The following is a 21,773-nucleotide window of genomic DNA, read 5'->3' on the forward strand; positions in this document are numbered from 1 at the left end:
TCCCATTTCCCCTGTTCCCCATTTGGTTTTTTGTTTTCCTTCATAATTTCTTCCGTTCCCATTTGTTTGTTTGTTTGTTTTCCTTTCCCATCTCCCCTGTCCCCCATTTGTTTGTTTATTTGTTTTCCTTTCCGATTTCATCCGTTCCCCCCTTTTTTTCCTTTTCCCTTCCCATCTCCCTCGTCCCCCATTTGTTTTTTTTTTTTTTGTTTGTTTTCCTTCCCGATTTCCCCCCTTCCCCATTTGATTTTTTTCCTTTTTTCTTTTCCTCTCCCATCTCCCCAGTCCCCCATTTGTTTTTTCTTTTTTTCCTTCTCCTTCCCCAGCTCCCCCGTCCCCGACTCGTTCCCGTTTTCCCTTCCCGCGCCCCCTCCCCGCTCGCTGCCGGCCTGCCGAGGGCAGGCGATGGCCGCCCCCCTCTGGGCGAGCCGCGGGGCGGGGGGCCGGATCAGGTTCCGCGAGGCCGGGGCGGTGCCCGGGGGCGGGCGGGGCGGCGGCGGCGAGCGGGGTAAGAGCGGGGCGCGGCGGGGATGCGGGGAGCCCGCTCCGCGTCGAGGGGAGCGGCCTCGGGGCGCGTGTTTCTCTCTCGGGCCGAGGCGGCGGGGGGCGGCGGGGCGGTGGGGCCCGGCCTGGCGCTGCCCATCCCCGGGGCCGCGGGCCGGGCCTGCGGCGGGCGGCGAGCGGCGGCCGAGCCCCGGCGGGGAGCTCTGCCCGCTCCGCCTTTTCTGTCGCGTATCGGGGCCGGGCTCTGCCCCGCGGAGGCTCCGCTTTTTCGGGGTGGCTTTGTGCGGTTGTGCCCGTCCCGCGTTAGCGGAAAGAGACGTAGGGGGAAAAAAACCGCCAAAAAACCCAAAAAGCGCAAAAGAGCAGCAGCAGCAACAACAACAAAATCTTGACAAAGCCGACCTTTTAAACACCGTGTATCGCATCTATCAGATTTGATTTGCCGTTTGGCTGAGTAATATTGTATTATTATTTTTTTCTTTTCCTTTTGCGTTTATCAGCAACATCCCTTTGTGGGGTTTTTTTGCATCTCAAAACGTGCGGGTGGTTTTGTTGCTGTAAGCTCTGGAACAGAAAACATCCTTCCTATTTTTGGCGCTAGAAAGCGTGGCAGAAGCCTCTTGTTGGAGCAGAGCAGTGCTTTGCCATAACTGAGCTGAAAGGTCTGAATTGTGCTGCTGCAAAAGCCTTGGCTGTGTAATGCCTTATGGTTTCCATATCAGCACTGCATTCTCCAAAACAATAGCAACTCGCAGGGAGGGTAGCATCTAAACTAGAAACAGGGAGAGTGGGGAAATAGTTTTGGGAAAACTTACTTGATACTCCTGTGAAAATGGAAAATAATATAGCATTAGAAGAAAAGAATGTAGAATAAAAATATCTAAGGTTATATCCAGCTTAACTAGCAACCTTTTTTATGACGGAAAACTTCACCTTATTGTTTTCTTTTCAAAATTGTTACCTTTTTCTAGTATACATATGTTTTATTTTCCCATATCTTGTTAACAGTAACGTGTGTTACTTTACAGATCAGTGCGGATGTTCCTAATTGGTTTTATTGTGCTTTTAAGAGCCTGTTTTATCAGGAACTGGATACATTCTCCCCATCTTTGCACAGAAGTGCACTAGGAAAGTTAGATCAATATCAGCACTACGGAAAAGAGAACTGCACTACTTACATGCTAATAAATGGTATTTGTATTCTGTCTGGCTCAGCGTCTGTGCATTTTGCAAAGAGGAATGGCATACAACTTCTCAGATGTGCAGATTGCTGTAAATGATTTTGTTTTAATGGATAGCGCTTTAGTCAGTGTACTGGGAACTATTGTAAAGACCTCTGCTCTGTGTTTCGTGTTAGAAGACTTCAAATCCTGTGGAGAATACTTCTAAATTTTCCAGTGGGCTTTGTGTTTAAGAACCTTGCTGAAGTAGATTAAGCCAATACAATGCCATGCTGACAGTATATTCTGTCATCATCAGTAAAGACAGTTTTGTTTCACCATTGGCATTTCCAACAATCAATATATAAATACACAATTTTGTTTTCAGAACTTTCTTTCACATAGAAATTGATTTGGAGTAGTGTTGATTGTTGTTTATGCAATCGTTGGCCTGGACAGTATTAGAGTATTTCTTCTGTAGGCTTTTCAAATCCTCTGTGTCCTTGATACAAGACACACTGCGTAGTAGTCTTGTAACATAGTGTAATGATTTTCTGCATTATTTATGCAATATTGTCACAATATACAATGAGAATTTATTTTTTTTGTAAGGAAAATGTCGACTCTTACTGGAAGCTTACTGGCAGCTGTTTAGTGGGGCTTCTTATTCATTCATCTATGCGTGCTATTGTCACCTGTATGAATAATATGGTGTACATTAAGAAGTTTTATAGAAACTGTACTTCATGAAGTTTAATGAATATAGTGATCAATTCCCTATGCCAAAAACATGAAGAGGCATTATTAACTATAGCTGGGTTTCATATATTCAGTATATGTAGTGTCATATATATTCTGCGTGTATTAAAAGGTTGCTTTTCAGTTTCTGAAACTAATCCCATATTTCAAAAGTTAGATGGAAGTGTTTCCAATTAATTACCGTGTTGTTTGTTTTGCAATACTCTCTACAAATTACTTTTGAGTACTCTGTACCACACACATTTATCGGTGGGTGAAAGTATTAAGTATAGTTGAGGCCCATTTCCAAATTGCAGCTACAACTTGCACACCAGCTAAAGTGGATATTAGGCTCATGGGTGGATCCTTATTGTGGTACAGAATATTATTCATTAGACACAAGTGAAGAGATCGGTTGTTAATCCAAAAGCATTTTAAGTTTCTATAATACAGTAGTGTGACGTGTACAGAAGCTTAAAAATAGCTGAATGTTCAAAATCTATTTTTATAGTTGATTCAGAATACATAATGCTATTCAATTCTATCACAGTACTTTAACATACAGAACCGCTACATCTTTTTACATCTTTTTTGATGCATTTAGCATTGTGCTAAATTTCAAGAGGCTAGTAATGTCACCTTTCAAACAAAACTACTTATAATCTTAATAGATGCTGTTAGTTTCTGAACTACCTTTTTATTTCTGCTTTGAATGATTCAGAACAATTTGTCATTAGCATAGCTTTTAAATGTAAATGTCAAGGTTTTCTCTCTTGCCTATTACATTCCAGGTAGTCAATGGAAATCTGCTTTGTTCCTTGTGGAACAGTGCACATTACTTTTGTTTGTATTAAATCCTTACTTTCAACCAGTTCTCTCTGCTGTCATCCAGAAGTGTGCAGTCCAGGGTATCTTGGGTGATGAAACCATGTGGTTGATATCAATGGGGTAAATTGTTGCCCTGCCATTGAAACAGGTACACTAGCCTCTTTTCCAGTTGTTTGTTTTTCTTCCTTTCCAATTGTTTTTGTTTGGTTCTTTTTTTTGTTTATCCTCCATTCTTTGTTGCTCATTGATGTCCCACCTTTATTTCCACACGCTTCCTTTGTGTGCTGGAATAAGTGTATCACTTTCATTCTGTGTAGTGAATGCTCTACCAGTTGGGCTGCAGTTGTCAGGTCCTTATAATATTGCTAGTCATCCTAGAAAGCGCTGTATGCAACAGAAAAATTACCTTTGTGACAGCAGGAGAATAAATACAAAAGTGTGAGATTTTTCAATTTACTGTGAGTGGTTTCATTTACCGTAATGTTGAAAAGACTCCCCCCTGAAGGATTCTGGCAATCATCTGAATGTACTTCTCTGGGGTGGTAGCAAGCATGCAGAAGGTAACTGGGAGAAACGGAAGAGCTTCTAGAAACTGGAGGCAAAACCAAAGGTTCAGGAGTAATTAGTGTTTTCCACAGCCTGTGTGGTTTCATTTCCATCTTGTGCCAGACAGTGCAAACACAACATGCCTGTGAGATTGCTAGCCAAAAAGTAGGGGAGGTAAATGGCATAGGATGAAAATCAACTATGAGAGGATATCTCTAGCCAAGCCAAATCTAGGCTCAGGTGTTGAAATTTAGGTTAAAGTTTTGAAATACTCTTCTTAACAGCTATAAAATGCATGTTGTGATTACCATACTGCTTAATTGAGACAGATTTAGTTTTAATCTCAAGCAACTCCTAGCCAAAGTTTGGGCCTGAAGATCACTCTTAACATAGGCATTTCCTCTATATCCTCAGAGCACTTCAAGCAACGCAGGAGCTACAGGGCAAAGCCTATTACTGTGTTTTCTATCTTTGACGTGCATGTGTGCTAATCCAGTGCGATGAGCATTAGTTTCCAGGGTATTATCTGAAATAGCTTTGCGAAATAGTAGGTGGAGTATCCATCAATGGAAAAGAGTAAGTTTCCCTGTAGGAAACACGTGATTACATGTGGAAAAAGTAATCATTGGAAGCAGGTCACCTTTCGCTTTCCATAAATCTTTAGTCTGTTTAGCTAAGTGGCTTGCATGGGTGCAGTGAAAAGGAGGTAGTGAACATGAAATTAATTTCTGTTTTCTTGAAATTCTGGCACCTGTGGATTTTACTGTTCTAGGAGGGGCCACAAAGAAACCAGAGATGCAGCATGCCGACTGTTTTCTGGAAACTGAACTGAAGGGCAGCATAAATAGCGGAGAAGTGTATATTTAACACGTTTGTTTTCATGGGAAGAAGCGAATTTCAAGAGTGTAAGTTTGAAAGGGATCATCTTTAACTTTTGTGTGTGCTTCGTAGAAGATTGCATGTTTCTTACCGTGTACGTTTCTAAAATGACTTCTGGTTTCTACATCCCTGTTACAAAACAGGAAGAAAAGATTTTGGTTTGTTTTTTATAAAGCCAGACCTTTCAGGTACTTGTGCCTTTAAAAACTTGAAAGAGAATTTAACTTGCTATTTATTTAACAGTGTTTCTTCAAGTTGCCAATAAAAAAAGTCTAATTCAGTTAGTCTGTGTTCTTATTGCGGTGAAGACATTAATGAACGTTAGCATTGAAATACAAAAATAGTTAAATCTGCTTTGAGCTAAGCTAGTAAGTTCTTTGAGGTGTGAACAGTATTTGTATCATGTATAGAAGGGCTGGTTTGGGCCACAGGGTTCTGTGATGCAGACTACCAGGAGTAGACAAAATGAGAGAATCAAAAATAAAACTTACCATTTGTGTATCTAGAAGTCTGTGATTGCCTTATAAAGATATTCACTATTGCAAGTGATAGACTTACGCCTTTCAGCAAATAATCATGCATACCTCCATAGTTCTCTCAAGTGCATTATTGTTAAAATACCTAGAAGCAAATTGGTTCGAAGTCCAGGAGTTGCAGCTGTAGTGGGGGTGGTGGGTATGTCTTTGTGGTGCACTTTGGACAGATGTGCGCTTGCTTCCCCTGTACTTCAGCTATGTTAACGTGCCAATAAGCTGGTGCTGACAGATCCCATTTGCATGGATGTGGCACAGCAGGAGCACAGTCATGGCTTTTCACCATTTCAGAGTGCAGGCAGAGCAAATGGGTCATCCTGGACTGCAACATGCAGAAATGCTGGTGTGGTTTATTGCGTTGCTGCTTTTTCAGAGGAAGTGTCCTAATGGAAAACACCCTGGTGGCAGTTTAGGTCTTACTCCTGCTTAATGCCGCAATCAATAAAAGTATTAAGCTGGTCAACTGAGGAGGTATTCACCAGTGATACAAATAGAAAAGAAGGAGAATGGAACTGAGAGTTCAAAATGGATTTTCTGATTCTAAGATAGCTCTGGAGATTTATTCCTGCCTCTAAAGCATGATGTAAATAGAATATCGTGAGTGTCTTAGCAGAGCTAAGGACTTCTTTAAAATGGAAATTAGGTAGGATCATCTCCATCTGTGGTGATGTTTAGAACTCGTGTCTGCTTTTAGGAAGCTTTCATTGTAAGTCCTCAGAGTTCATTCCTCTGGGATTGTGCAAACACAGTGGTAGCCTTGTCCGTTCTGTCACTTGTAAAACATACATTTCACAGCACACCAAGAATGAGATATTAGGCAAATTAAATCATAATATAAAACAACATCCATCTCCTCCAGAAGGTAACAACTTCTCACACCTAAGTCTTTTCTTGAGTCCCTCAGAGTAACCGTGTGTTTTTCTGGATGGGTTTCTTCAGAAAATAAGAGCTGAATGTGCAATGCTATGTGCTTGTGCATGTTGTATTGTGATAAGCAGGGTTGTGGCACTGAAATGACTGAAAAATGCTTCACATCTTTTTTCCCCCCCCCACAATTCTCTGGTTACATCCACAACACAGCCCCAAGAGCAGCTTTAGAGGAAGAACTGAACAGTGAAACAGGAAGGAATTGCTTTGAATGTCATTGTCACTGAGAAAAACACCTGTGAACAAGACATAGATACCTCCATTTGTAAATAAGGGCTTGGAATAGAAGAAGAGCTAGTAGATTGTTAATCTAGAAAGGAAAGCTATTAGTGATTAAGGTTTGAGAAAGGCAGCTTCCTTCATAATGTTTAAATAGTCTCATCTGTTACTTCCCAGCTAAAACAGAGGGTTTTTTGTCTTGTTTTTATAGGGTGACAAGGTGAAAATACAAGATATTTGAATTGGTTTGCAGCTCTGTTAATCATGTGCTGGGATTTGCCTTGCCAAGTGAGAAAACAAATTTATAGAGGCTTGTTTTTATTTATTACTTTGGATCATGAAATAAGGATGCTTTGACAAAGTCAGATTCAAAAGTGGCATATTGTCTTAGAAAGGATGATCTATACTGATATATTGCAAACTAAAAGGTAGTAGAATGAGGAGATATGAAGCCTCAGGCATGTTGGAACTAAGGGAAGTCTTGGCAATGGACCTTAAAAACATTTTAAACTCACTTGATCTGGGGTTTGTGCATAACCTGCAGATAGTATAGGCTTGTCAATACGATCATCCTGGCTTCTAGGTGAATCTATGTAATTGCTGTTTTCTTGCTTTTAATATGAGGATTGATTCATGCTTGTTTTGCTCTAGTTCTGTAGCTAATGGCCCTGTTGAATTTTAGTTAGGTTGTGTGGCCCAGACATGTCAACAGTGTTCCTTTCCCAAATTTTCTCCAGAGTTTCAAGAAAAACTCATTTTTCCTGAGTGCATTCTCACAGCATTCTGCTTAGGAAACCGGCTGCCTTTGTCTTGGACAGGTGCACCCTCCCCTGCCTGGAAAACTGGTTGGATGGCCAGGCCCAAAGAATTGTGGTAAATGGGGTTAAATCCAACTGGAGGCTGGTCACAAGTGGTGTCCCCCAGGGCTCAGTGTTGGGTCCAGTCCTGTTCAGTATCTTTATCAATGACCTGGATGAAGGCATTGAACGTACCCTTGGCAAGTTCGCAGACAGTAAGCTGGGAGGAAGTGTTGATCTGCTTGAGGGTAGGGAGGCTCTCCAAAGGATTCTGAACAGATGATCGATGGACTGAGACCAACAGGATGAGGTTTAACAAGGCCAAGCGCAGAATCCTGCAATGGGGAGACAAAAACCCCATGCAACACCACAGACTTGGGGAAGAGTGGCTGGAAAGCTGCCTGGAGGAGCAGGACCTGAGGGTGTTGGTTGACAGCTGACTGAACATGAGCCAGCAGTGTGCCCAGGTGGCCAGGAAGGCCAATGGCATTTTGGCTTGTATCAGAAACGGCGTGACCAGCAGGTCCAGGGAGGTTATTCTCCCTCTGTACTCGGCACTGGTGAGACCGCACCTTGAATCCTGTATTAGTTCTGGGCCCCTCACCACAAGAAGGATGTTGAGGCTCTGGAGCGTGTCCAGAGAAGAGCAATGAAACTGGTGAAGGGGCTGGTGAAGGGCGAGGATCGGCAGTGAGAGCTGGGGCTGTTTAACCTTGAGAAGAGGAGGCTGAGGGGAGACCTTATTGCTCTCTACAACTCCCTGAAAGGAGATTGTAGAGAGGAGGGTGCTGGCCTCTTCTCCCAAGTGATAGGTGACAGGACAAGGGGGAATGGCCGCAAGTTGCACCAAGGGAGGTTTGAATTGGATATCAGGAAAAAAATTTCATAGAAAGGGTCATTGGGCACTGGCACAGGCTGCTGAGGGAGGTGGTTGAGTCACCATCCCTGGAGGTGTTTAAAAGACAGGTAGACAAGGTGCTGAGGGGCATGGTTGGACTCAATAATCTTTTCCAGCCTGATGATTCTATAATTCTAAGCTCACTAGATTCAAGTCAGGATGATAGACTAAAGTGCCTTCCAGTTATCAGGAATACAAAGGCACCATTGCGAACAATAAAATAAAATGCACAGCTCAGTACATACCCCTTCAATGATATTCAAACTCTTCCTCAGCTGTCCATCTCCATTAAACATATTCTGTCATTACCATTGTGTGAGCAATTGCAGATATGCTGTTGGAAAAAAACCCAAACAAACTCCAAAAAGCAACAAAAAAGAATAAACAAAGCCATTTCAGAATTTCATCTTCCTAGTACAGAATTTCCTGCCTGGGAACCCGTACTGGTGAAAACCCAGCCATCACCCAGATCTGAGTTTCAGTTCCAGTAGGGGTTAATAGTGGAGGCCGTACTATGTAGGAGTTCTAAAAGCCTGTGTAGCATGAAGGCTTTGTGAGTTATGTGCCTTTTCTTTTTAAAAGGTGACTTTAAAAAATGTTCTATGGCTCATGAACCTGAAATTGTCAACATAGAGCTTGAAAACTGGTCCCGCAGGGAACGTTTTTTATGAATCACTGTAAAGGAAAGCAATGAAACTGTGTTAAGTATCAGTGACAGCTATGATTCATAGCCTCTGATTAAAGCAATGGAGGACATGTTGTGCAACAATATGCAGACAGCAAATTTGATATGGAAATGCAACTATATCATAGAGTATATTCCTTAAAGCAATTTTCAGGCAGGTATTAAGCTCTAAATTGACTCAGGATAGTCACTTGTGAGGTTATTTTTATTATCCAAGGAGGTATGTTTTTTTGTGTGTTGTTACTTTGCAGGGTTATTTCTTCTTTTCAGAAGTCAAGCTTTTTTTTCCATCTCTTTCAGAGCATATTGCTTCTATAAATGTGACCTCTTTCCCTTTCTTTTATTTTTCAGAGAAACACTGTGTTTGCTGCCTCTTACCATTATTGGCAGAGAAGCCGAGAAGCTGAAAACAATGTTGGAAACAATTGGTAATCTTTTTTTAACTTGTGTCACTGTATTGTTATGGCCAAATCAAGTGTGTATGATGTATTTAGGATAGTGCTATAAACTGCCTAAGGGTTTTTTTAAAAAATATATACTGTACTTAGAAATATATACTTGTTTTTTTTCATTTTGTTTTTGGAAACAAAATATTTGCTTTTACTTGTTTAGTGTATCAAAGTTTTAGCCTGTTATCTTTATTTCACTGTTTTAATCTTCAGTAGAATTGAAAAAGTTTGTATGAAGAAGACAAATGTTTTGTATTTTGGCTGGTTTTGTCACTGCTTATTTTCAACAATCCATAGCCACAGTACCTGTAACTGAATTTTAAAATGCTCTTTCACTTTTGTAGCCCAGTTCTTGATGGCCTAAATTACAGTTTTTGCTGGCTTCAGTTTTATGCTCTGCCTCTGACTTCCTGATTAATTAGACGTGTTTGTGCTGTTTATTAAGTCTTCTGTAGTTTTAGTGGTAGAGAGAGGGATGCTTTTAAACCTGTTACCTGCTTTTGTGTGGCTATTTTCTAAACTGCTACTGACTAGGAATGGTTATCACTACAGATACGCATCGGGCCCTCCAGGCCATGGAGCGGTTACAGGCAAAACTTCGGGATCGAGGTGACACTGCAAACGAGGAGAAACTAAGCTTCTTAAAATCAGTGCTGCAGAGTCCTCTCTTTAACCAAATTCTTAACCTTCAGACTTCCGTTCAACAACTGAGAGATCAGGTAGGAAAAGCTGTCTCCCAGCTTCAACAGCAAAACTGCCAAGAATGTGCAAAAATGAATGTGTCTCTGCATGTTGAATACTGAAATCAAATAACCTAAATTAAATGTCTGATCCAAAGCTTCAGGGAACTGAAGGGGAACATACCCATTATTTTTCTGGGATTTGTTGAGGCTCATAGTTTGTGTGTGCATTTTTTACGTGTATTTTTTAATTCTCACCTTCATGGTAGGGAAATGGTGACACTGGATGAGGAGGTAGTGTAAGGCTTCCTGTTTCTGTCCTTCATAAGCAGCATGTTACATGTAAGCTCTTAGTTTTTTTTTCCTAGGCGCCTTTTACTGCTTTCTTGGGTCTTACCCTGACAAAATGTGAATATATGAGGGAAGCTGTAGAATTTTGAGTTCATAAGGAAATGAAGTTGTGGGGTTTTTTATAGGAATCAGAGAGAAGCAGGAACTCCCATCTCCTTTCTCCTTGAATTTTTCCTTTTCCCTCAGAGTTTTAAAAAGTTTTTTTGAAGAGCTATACGACTATTGCCAAATTCAGGAGAAAGCCATCTTTTAGGAAGGTATAGGTTGAAAGAGGTGGTGAGAGCAGAGAAACCATAATGGCTATTTACTTTCTAAATCAATATGATTCCTTGCAAGCATCTCAGCAGAAGTATGTTACTAAGTAAGACCTGCTTGTGAGCCTATAGTGGTCTTAATAAATTCAATGGTAGGATGTCTTCCTGTCTTGCGGCACTGTGTCTGGAAGGCATAGAGATGTTAGGGAGAGCCCAGTCATCTCTTCGTGCAGTGAGTCTGGAAAATGAACCGGCAAATACTGTGAATATCTGTCATTTTTTCCTAGGAAAAAATAGGAGGCAAATATAAAGTTTTAGCAGAGAAATGTTCCTTCCATTTCAGTGAGAATTAATACCATCTTTTATGGTCTAAAATAGTAAGACTTATTTTTCTCCTCCTACAGATAAGTGAACTAAAAGAAAATCTGTAAAAATGTGGGCTTCTGCATGCATGGAATGTTTTCAGATTTGCTGTCCCATTTCCTTAAAGCTTCTGTATGTTAATTGGGAATCCATTCCTTTCATTGTTAATGCGTGCTTTAATTCGTGCTCAAGAGCCTCTTGAGTTTGCATTTGTGTTACATGCAGTAGTGGGAATTGAGCAGTATATTGCTTTGCTTCATCTGGGTGTTGGTGAGGCATGATGCTAAAGTCAGCAAATCTGATGCTATGATACTTATTGGTAGGTGCTTTAAAGCTTTTTTTCCCTAAAGTGAGTGAGCAGGATTTGTTTGCACTGAAAATTGTGTTCTTGCAAAGTATAGAACTGAGTGGGAAAATTCTATGAACAGCAAAGGGTTGAGTTTTTTTAGAATTACTATCCTGACTTCACTAGTTGCTTGAATTGCGGAGCACTGAAGGAATCAGGTTTTTTTCCTGCCTCTCTGTATTCTTACTTTTCAGTGAATTGCTTATTTTCTCATGCTGAAGAACTGTGGTTTTGTCTGAAGATAAGGAATTGATGGGAAAAAAACAAGAGACTGTGATAGTTTGAACTTTTCAGTAGTATTTTCTTTAGTAAATAGTTTAAAGAAAATACTCAGACAGTGCTGCCAGTGCTCTCTGGCTTCTTTTGTCTCCTGCTGTACATCTCCTCCCCTCCTCCTCCTCTCTACTCCCAGCTCTGCCAGAACAAAATACCCTTCTCTTGGCTGAGCTGCATTCCTCAGATTTTTTTTTGCTTGTGAGTTTGACCATAGGTTTTAGTTCACAGTGCAGTAGTGGTGAGGAGTACCCCCATAGTGCAGCACGTACTGGATGGCACAGGATACCTGACTGTCAGTGCTAGAACAGATTTAGGGAGGAAGTGGAGAATCTCTGTCTTTTCATATTGCCTGTGGACAGCTGTTTAACTTTTTTTTGTGTGTGTTTGCACAGCTAGAGGATACCTCTAGTTCTTATCCTGAACCCCTTTCTGCAACAATGCCATTTGATTTGTGTTGTGAAATAAAATGCTTATAAGAAACGCTTCGTGCTCCCCAGGGTCAAAGAAATGAAGGAGTAGCCAGCAGGCTGGTGCTGGAGCAGTGCTGGTGCCAGTTCCTGTTCCCAGGTACGCCAAGGCCTTTCACAGGTATGCAGGGAGTGCTCCTGCGGGGTGCTCTGGGCAGGGCAGCACAGGCAGTACTCTCCTCACAGCAGCCTCACTGCAGGGCTCACACTGTGGCTGGCTGGCTCTCCTTTGCTCCCAGCGTGTCACCGTTGCAGCCAGCGTTTTTGCTACTAGGACACTTGCAGCTACCTGAAATACTGCCCTGTGCTGCGTGAGGTCTCCAAGGTCCAGGACTCAATGGCTGGAGCGCAGAAACAGCGAGAATATGTTCTTGTCCAAGTACATTGTGTTAAATGTCAATACATGGCAAACATGGTTTGTGTAGCTCCATTTTTTGTTAAAAAAATACTTTGAATAAGTACCATAAGTGCATATAAGCACCACTTGATTGCATCTGGTGTCTGTCAGTGAGACTGTAATGTAAGTTTTGTCATATTCAGTTGTATTTCTGAATTTTTCTTTTAGTCTTATACCATTTTTATCCGCGCTGTATGTGTTGGATATAGTAAGAAGAAAGCCAGTCTGGGAAAATTAGCATAAGCAAAATTATAAAGTAAAGCAATACTGTTTCATACAGTACTTAAACAATCACAGTGCTATAAAACTACTTCTTTATGGAATTATTGTGATTTTATTACTGCAAGGTAGTTGAATTTATATGTTATTAACGTTATTTCATGCAGCCACAAGAGCCTCATCTTTCTAAGATTTTCACTTGTGGTTTATTGCTCCCCTGGATAACTTATACTTCTGTGATTGGCAAGAATATACACAGTTCTCAACTTTTGCAGGCATATAGGCCTGTATTTTGATGGGGACAGGGAAGAGAGTGTAGTTTTTCTTGAGGATTCTGAACTTGTACCTGTAGGAACATTATAAATATCATGTAAACCAGAAATGTTTTTGAAGTATAAGTGTGTCTGTGTTTCGGGACAGAAGACATTCTGAAATCTTTTTTTTTTTTCACGCACAAGTAACACCAGATTTAATTCTGTTAGCAGCTTGGCATTTTTTTCTTAATGTTTGGGTTTTTTTCCCTTGGAGTTTCTCAAGTCAGAAGCCACTGTACGTGAGGCAGGCTCCCTGTGTTAAGCAGGTCCTCCATCAAATGTCTAGCTATGTTTAAAAAGGGTGTGATAAAATGAGGTGTTGCTGTCAATTGTTGTTGAAGATCTGTAATTTGATACTGCATTGTAGTTGTGCTGTAGTCAGAGTTGTAATGAAGATTTGAGATGAAGTTTGTGAGAATTCTAGCTAAACTGGTGTGGATGGGAGGGTTATTTTTGCCTTTTCCTGATATAGTGTAGCATTTCTTCTCACTGGTATTTCAAACATAATGCAAATAAAAAGCAACCAGAGTTTTCAGAATAATGGAGTTAATAATTAGTTATGGAACATGCCTTCGAAAAACATAAGCAGTTTAGTCTGCTGGATGTGAGAATGCAAGAAGTCTGTCAATTCCTGTATGTTTACAACAATCTCCCAGTTCATAGTAGTACACAGAAGGGATATCAGCCTGAGAAGATGGGCACAATGTGGCTAATTTGAACAGGATTCGGTGTACGAAAACTTAAAATTTAAAACTAAAATATCAGTTGGCCTGAAGCTACTTCTGTTTCAGCATGAAGAGTTTTCTACCAGAAAGACTACCAGGAGACTGTCATATCTTAATGGAAGAACTCCTTCAAACTCACCTAGAGAGGAAAATGGTCATACTGGACGTATGTTCAGTGGGAAGTTTGTGTGCCTGTCATGGCTAACCTGCTGTTTGAACGTTACAGACAGTGAAATGAGCTGCCTGAACCAATCCTCTGTTAAACAGTCCTGGCAGAACATAGGTAGAATAGTGCAGGATAGGCACAGAGCTCCATTCATATTGAAGGTTGTGCTGTGTGGGGTATTGAGTGATACAAAAAGAATTTTGGATTCAGAGTAAGGCATATAATACAACACGTAGTAAGGACCATGTGTCATACTCAATAATCTTTTATTGATGTGTTGCTCCATATTTTTTTTCTTTACTATTTGTGCATCCAGGAAAGCACTTTATTATGTAGTAGAGAAGAACAGTATCGTGATGCAAGCACGATTTGTATCATTCATAGTATTGTAAAAAGGTCATATTTTAGGATTACTGTGGCTTGCTTAGCCTAGCTTTTTTGTGCATCGCATGATTTTTCCAGTCTTGCAACTTGCTCTCTACACATTACTGTGCAAAGAAGTGCTGTAGGTAACAGGAATGACTTGTCTTCTAATCCAAAGAGGGACTTCACAAACTGGGAGTGTCTCTATATTAGCAGTCTGCATATCATGTGGTAATATGAAAAGCACTTAAAGTGGAATTCATGAACGAACATGGAAGGGAAATATATAGTGGGGTGGGCACAGCAGTGTTTCCTCAGCTGCAGTCATTTTTGTGCCTTAAAATTCTATTTCTGCCCTTTTTTGTCTGCATGGCTTTTTCTCTGTGTGGTAGAAGGGCTTCTAGCTTTCTGTATATAGTCTCAAATTTTGCTCTTGGCATTATTGTAGTATTTCCTATTTTTCCCTCTTTTGTCTTAGAACATGAATGCATACTCCATTCAAAGCAGGGAATTGACAGACATTTGAGTTTGTAGGACTATTGGCAATACTGATGACCCTTCCTCTTCTGTCATCCTGAAAGATGAAACCACAAGAGGCTTTTGCCACGTTAAAAGGGTGCCAAGCCAGAGTAATACTGTGCTTAAAACAGTGCTAAATGAAATTGAAGGCATTTCATGTAGTTTTCTGTAGGTTTCATTGCATTGACTGGAGTCATTACCACTCTAAGCTTCTGAACCTTGCCTACTTACTTTGAAGTTACCACTCTGAAGGCTGCACTGTAGAGGTTATGTGAGCTCTCACTAATTCGTGTTGGGCAGAATGAGCAGGTTTTGCTCAGCTGCTTGTTTAGGCTAACAAATCTAGCTTTGCCTGAGTAGATGATGATTTCTCTAATGACTCATTTCACCAGGCGAGCTCTGAGGATGGTAACCTTCGTCAGGAAGGGGAGCTCAGGGCTGTTTTCTACAAATGCGCACTGCAATTTAGAAAACATATGTGTAGCCGTGACTTAATAACATTTGTGTTATCAGACCCATACGCTGTGTTCTGTGAGTGCACACAAGAAGTAGTTTGAGTTTGCATCTCTTATACTTGTAAGCTGCTTTATCCTGCAGGGAACATACAAATGTTTTTAAATAGAAGCAGTATGACACTAGCAGTGGTGTTAGGTGCTCTTACAAATAATAATTTGATCTGTGACAGCTTTTTGTGGGAAGGAGCCTGACAGTGGAACGTGTAAGAAGATTGAAGCTGAGAGGAGAACAAGAAATCAAGCATGATAATTGACCAAGTTCAGTGATGTGTTTTTTTACATTGAAATGGGTTACATTGGAGAGGTGGAGGTGACTTAACTTGTTGTGTAGGGTCATGCAGATAAGAAACACGGTACGATATGGACTTTTATTAGTTTCAAATCCATGCATGTTATGCAAAGGGAGGTCTTGCATTCATGGAAGGCAGAATTTGATCATCTCTGGGTGTTGTTACGTATAATGAACTGTGAAACAAAGCTTATCTACCTGTGCCGTACAGGCTTGCTGAAATGTGATTAAAGAAAGTGCATATGTGCACATTTTAGGCATTGTAGTTTATTTGAAACACGACCCAAGTAATTCCTCGCAAATACAGACAACAGAATAATCACTCTGTGATGGAAATCACTGAGTTCCAAACATTGTGGTTTTCCTCTTTCCATTTTTTATGGGAGAGCAGGCAAAGTGCTATTGAGGACCTTATTTCCAGTGCTGACTTATATTATTTCTTCTGTAACTTGAGGTTCTTCCCAGGCATGTAAGGTGTTCAACAAATGACATCTATTTTGTTATATTTTTGTAAATTGATGAGAAGGAATTGTGTGATGGAGAATGATGCTGACTTTTTCATGGCTGGACTGTTGGGAGAAAGATACAATAAGCCTAATGGAATGTTTAAACATGCATGCTTGAACAGTTGAGGCTGGTGCAGTAGATATTTTAGAATACTTTCGCAGTTCTGAAATTCTTTGTTAATATGAAGAAGGAGGATCCCAGAACGCTAGAAAATTTGCACTGTAAAACTATTAAGCTGCAATATTTGAAGAATTATAGGATGGTTTGAGTTGGAAGGGACCTTAAAGACTATCCAGTTTCAACCCCTCTGCCATGGACCGAGACAACTCTCACTAGACCAGGCTGCTCAAGACCCCACCCAACCTGGCCTTGAACACCTCCAGGGTTGGGGCATCAAGAGCTTCCCTGGGCAACTTGTGTCAGTGCCTCACTGCCCTCGTGAAGAATTTCCTCCTTATGTCTAGTCTAAAGAGTTTACACCAATATTCTGATCCTACATTGTGATTCATGTACCAGGCAAGTATGAAACAGATCAATATGGAATAAAACAGTTTCTGCTGGCAGTCAACCCTGAAGTGGGACAGCAGCCAAATGAAGGCTCCTGCTTCACCTGAGCTTTGTAGATTTGTATAAAGTGGTATCTCTGTGCCCGCTCACCCCAGCCATTAATTAGACTGGTTGGCAGAGACCTGCCTTGGAGTAGGTAGTTTACTGTGGCTGAGACAATTGGAGAATTTCCTTATTTTCTTTTTAGCTCTATGAAAAGTTTATTGTCAAGGCTGTCTATGCAAAGATATGACTGTGGTTTTCAGATCAGCCAGGTGATTATAGATTCATACGGAAACTTTGTGTTTAATTCTGGCTCATATAGAGGGTCACTTCGGCAGCTGTAGTGCCTAATGATTCAGAAACGTGACCAGTGAAATTTATTCCTTAAGTAGCCATGACATTTCTTTCTTTTTCCATCAAAATACTCATAGGGGTTTTTAATTTTCTTTTAAAACAATGGACAAATTTGTTTTTAAAAATACTCGTGCTGTACAAAAAGTTTGTGTTGGCATACTTAAAGCTGCTATGCTGATACAAATAAAATAACTTAGGGTAGAATAGAGAAAGTAATTTTATATTATTTTCATCAATTTCTTTTCTGTTTTGTACTAGTCATAACTTTGCATTGATTATAAAAATCAAACTTTAAAAATTTCAAATTGGGATTTCAGATAGTTTCAAAAAACAATTGTCCTGCCATAATGCTGTTTGATAAGGTGTAGGTTTCTGCTGCGTCTATAAATCTATGCTATCATCAATCTTTTGCAGGTGAATATTACATCTTCCATACATTCCACTGGTGAATACCCCCAGCTACTCCATCATGGTGGGAATGTGGGGTCCTTGCCACATAATGAGTCATATTTGTTGGCTCAGCAGAGTGGCAGTCCACCTAATATGCTAGAAGCATCCATGAGATCCATTACTCCTCAAATGAATGGGAAGTCCTCTAGTGATGACTTTGAACAGCTGATCAGAAATATGGCTCAGGTAAGTATGTTATCTGGTAACCACAAAATGTCGATCATTTACTGTCTGGAGGATTAAAATACATTTATGTTTATTTAGTAGCAACTGAGTTATTAAGCAAACCAGACACCCCTTTCTATACATAAGAAAAATAACCTTCTACTTTGAGGAACAATTGGTAAATGAGAAAACAGTTGTAAAAGTAGCCTTGACATTGTCACTACTGCATTATTGTCCGTAGGTGGGCAGTGTGCCTCTTACAGACCAGCATGCCTTTATTTTTTGTTCTCATTGTAGAACTGCCGCTCTGTGTGTGAGGGAGGTGGTTTGTGAGAGCCTGTTCTTGTAAGCATAGCTAATGAAAGCTAGTTCTGTGACATGCTTGGAAATAAGGTGAAAAATCCCCTTCTGGCCTTGCTACGCATTGTTCTGTAATCTTACTGCTTTCCTGTGGTAGGCAGAAATGTTGACTGGACCCCCTTCAGTGACTTTTGCTCTTCTCCTGGAGAGCTTTTTATGAAGTCCTACTGTTTTCCTCTCTTTGAAATTTGTCCTCTTTTTCTAGTTCTGCTTAAGAGTTGGCCTGTACCCTCTAAAATTTTACAGACACATATATCCTAGTTCAGTCACTACTAAGCCTAAGTTCTTTATATTTAGCAGTTGTATTCTGATTTCATCTTCTGGACCTTAATAATCTTTATTTATCAGCTCTTTCATAATTGTCACTTTCCTGTAAGATAGTGAGGAACTGGAACTGAAGAACTATTTTTCTGTTACTAGGTAGTGTAGCCTTGTCTAGTTGTATGTGTCAAATTAGAAACTCATTTCCAGGGTGTTTACCACATTCATTAATGCGGCTTTTCAACATTTTTAACATTTGCACCTTTTTTTTTTGTTTTTTTTTGTTTTTCTGAACAGGGTTATCGTGTTGAGACCATTGAGCTTATTAAACCTTTAAGTGGTGGTCTGGGCTTCAGTGTTGTGGGACTCAAGAGTGAAAACAAGGGAGAACTAGGAATATTTGTACAAGAAATCCAGGAGGGAAGTGTGGCACATCGGTAAGATTACTACTGGAATATTTTACTGTACCAAGTGTTGACATGACACTGCTATTCATTTGTGTTATTGCTGGAGGTTTTTTTGGTTTTTTTTTTTTTTTGTATGTGCTACCAGGACGTGTTTCTCTGGTATATCGTAGCAAATTTAAAATCACTCATCACTACAATTTATATAATATTGCTGTAACAGAACAGCGTGTGATCTATTCTGAATTTCTAGAAATGTAGTTTCTCTGTGTTTTGTTTATAATATCTCCTTTTCCACTGGGAAAATGAGGAAGCTGTTGTTCTAAGTCATGACTTCTAAAGCCGAAATACAGATCTTGCCACCCTTGAATGCCCTGAAAAACAATTTGGTATAAAAATATTGGTTATAACTACCAGGGTTGTTCATTAGATAGGGTCCCACTGAGCAGATGAAGCTTGGCTTTTATGTCAAGACTTTCATAAACTTTTAAATTGGACTTTAATAAAAAGAGTTATTCAGCTAATGTTACTAGAAACTCAGTGATAATTATATGTTGCTGAAAGTATGCTTTAGACTTCAATCCTGATACTGTAAGTAGTGTTGAGAGAAATGGGTTTCTGCTTTAAGAACAGGTCAGGCAGCAAATGAACTCAGTGGTGAATGGCAGCAGCGCTGTTTCACTGCAGGCTGGTGGGTACATCACGGTATGTGAATTTGCTGATGAGGATCAGAGCTACTTTGGAGTCAATTCTGGCAGTTGAATTGTCTTGGTGCTATTTCTTACTGTGAAATTTTCTAGTCTGAAAACTGTCCTTTAAACGGAACGCAGAATATGGCCCACAGTGTTAATTTAGTTATGAGAAGTGTCTGACTCTGTCATTACAGTGTTTTTTTAATCTGCCTAAATTCCACTTCCCTTTCCCACCTACCCCCACCAAAATGTCTTTCCTTTTACTTCTTTTACTCCATGCAGCTGAGGCCTGTCTTTACTGAATCAGGCCATGCCCAATTCACAGACGAGAAAGAAACGTTGGGTAACTGTTACAGAGGCTCATAAGTCAGAAAGCATAAATCTTTCAGAAAACTGAAAAACAGTTTAAATTAAAAAGCAAAATATTATGGATTGAAGGTAAACAGCATTTTTGCCAGAATGCTGTTGAGTATCTTGGCTTCTACATTGTAGGTGCTGACAAAAGCTGGTGTTAAAAGGATCCTTATTTTTGTCGCACCATTTATTTTCAAAGCATAGTCAAATTGGGATGTTGAAGACCAGACTCCAGATTTTTTTCTGGTTTGTTGCAGAAGTGATAGGGGCACTGGAGGAGGCAGAGGGTAACTCGTCTGTGTAGGCTTCATACAATTCCTTTGAAGTGGGTCTGGGAAAGGGCTCAGTATGTAATTTTACAGTCGTGCTTCTTTTGATGGAAAGTAAAGAGTCTTTTTTTAATTTGTTCAGGGCATTTCCCTCCACATTTAAAAGGGATCTGTTTTATCATTTTCTTTCTGTTTCTCTCTCTGCCTCCCGTTTTTTTTCCTTTTGGTTTTGTGCAAAACAAAATTTGTTTCAGAAACATTTTGATGAAAGTATGTTCCACTCCATGATTTGATGAATATTCAGAATGGATGCATTGAACAAAATGGCATACTTGGTCTGTTAAGCAGGCGGCTCAAAGTCAAGGATAAACATAAGTTCTGAGGCTATGTTTGGGAATGCCTGAGATCTAATATGCTTAGTCTTAGATGAGGATACAGGAAGAAGAAAGGTAGCCTGGGGGTAGTACCCAGGGGAGAAAGGCAGTGGGTTTAGCTTCAAAAGAAACGATCACCAGGGTGCTGCATCAGCTCCTTTCAGCAAAACTGCAGGGAGAGATTAAGAAAGGGGGAATAGAGAACAGGTTTTTTAAAATACTGGAAAATTGTCAAAATACTGTGATTTCTGTGGCAAGACTTGTTTGGTTTTTCATGTTTATTTTGTCATACCCCCTTCCCTGTTTACACGTGTGACAGAGATGGAAAGCTGAAGGAAGCAGATCAAATCCTTGCCATTAATGGACAAGCCCTTGATCAGACAATTACACATCAACAGGCTATCAGCATCCTACAGAAAGCAAAAGATAATGTCCAGCTAGTTGTGGCCAGGGGTACTTTCCCACAGCTCATCAGTCCTGTAGTGTCTCGGTCTCCATCTGCCGCTAGTACGGTTTCAGCTCATTCCAACCCGGTGAGTATTACCCGACCATTTACATATTCATTTCTGTTCTGGGCATGTATGTGCTTACTGCATCTAGTATTTTGAGACATTTTTTAATAACGTGTATGCACATTTCCATAGCAGTTCTTGAGCTTTACCTTTTATTTGTCGTTGTTGTACCTTTCCCCATGCAGCATTTATGCTTGATGGAGGGCATCTTGATCTTGGCAATTGCCCATCTTCCCATCTGCCAGGCTCTGTGTATCTACTAATGCAAATGCAGCATGCTTACCTTATACTATGAAGCTTTATTTTGAGGTAGCAATAAATAGTATCTTTTTTTCTTTTTTTCATTCTGCTTGGGCAAACAGGAATTTTTGAGGCCTTGCAATCTGATCTGCACTGCCAGCTGGATGAGTGCTTCTCCATGTGTTTCTCTTTTGTCTCTTAGTGGTGGGGCTCAAGTACAGCAACAGGAGAGAGCCTAGAAAATAGCTCTGCTACATTTCCCTTCTTTTGGAAGCTTTTGGACCTATAAAGGTCGAGAATGTAGCTCAGAAACATGGTGATACTAATTGCAGTTTTTCTTCCTAGTATCTTCCTCATGTAATGGTTTATGAAGGAATGAAACAGCCTGTCTTCAGTTCCTGTAGACTTCACCGTTCAGTCATTTGTGGCCTTCCTTTAAGGGAGTCAATAATCAGAAGTATACAGAGCAGTTACTCTGGAAAAAGCAGCTACTATAATGGTTATTTTAATAATTAGCATAAAACTTCTAGTGAATGAGTTTCAGAATTATTCTTCCAGGTGTAGGAATAGAGCTGGTTGGCCTAACTTATCCTGTCAGCACAGGCCTTCCGTATTCCGGTATTCCTGTAAAACACTTCTTTTCTGTGTGATGATTTCTGTATTCTCCAAATGGCTTCCCTTGCTTGAAAAATTCATAGAATCATAGAAACACAGAATAGTTTGGGTTAGAAGGGACCTTAAAGATCATCTAGTTCCATCCTGTCCTGACGTGGATAGGGACATCTTCCAGTTCTTTGCTCTAACCTCATCCAAAGTGGCCTTGAACACCTCCAGAGATGGTCATACGCAACTCCTGTGGGCAAGCCATTCCAGTG

The 21,773-nt window shown here is 40.3% G+C and overlaps 1 protein-coding gene across 1 annotated transcript in view; it reads left to right on the forward strand.

Annotated features, from left to right (window-relative positions):
- The first annotated feature begins 503 nt into the window (after positions 1-503).
- The window catches only part of MPDZ (multiple PDZ domain crumbs cell polarity complex component), a 96,753-nt gene continuing 75,483 nt past the window's right edge, over positions 504-21,773 (forward strand). Inside the window, exons 1-6 of the mRNA XM_069880060.1 lie at positions 504-550; positions 9,066-9,142; positions 9,716-9,882; positions 17,232-17,453; positions 18,351-18,490; positions 20,466-20,679. Coding sequence (XP_069736161.1) covers positions 531-550; positions 9,066-9,142; positions 9,716-9,882; positions 17,232-17,453; positions 18,351-18,490; positions 20,466-20,679 — 840 coding nt within the window. The 5' untranslated portion in view covers positions 504-530. The remainder of the gene's footprint in view (positions 551-9,065; positions 9,143-9,715; positions 9,883-17,231; positions 17,454-18,350; positions 18,491-20,465; positions 20,680-21,773) is intronic.

Source organism: Phaenicophaeus curvirostris, chromosome Z (assembly GCF_032191515.1).
Source record: "Phaenicophaeus curvirostris isolate KB17595 chromosome Z, BPBGC_Pcur_1.0, whole genome shotgun sequence".
In the NCBI taxonomy this organism is placed as follows: Eukaryota; Metazoa; Chordata; class Aves; order Cuculiformes; family Cuculidae; genus Phaenicophaeus; species Phaenicophaeus curvirostris.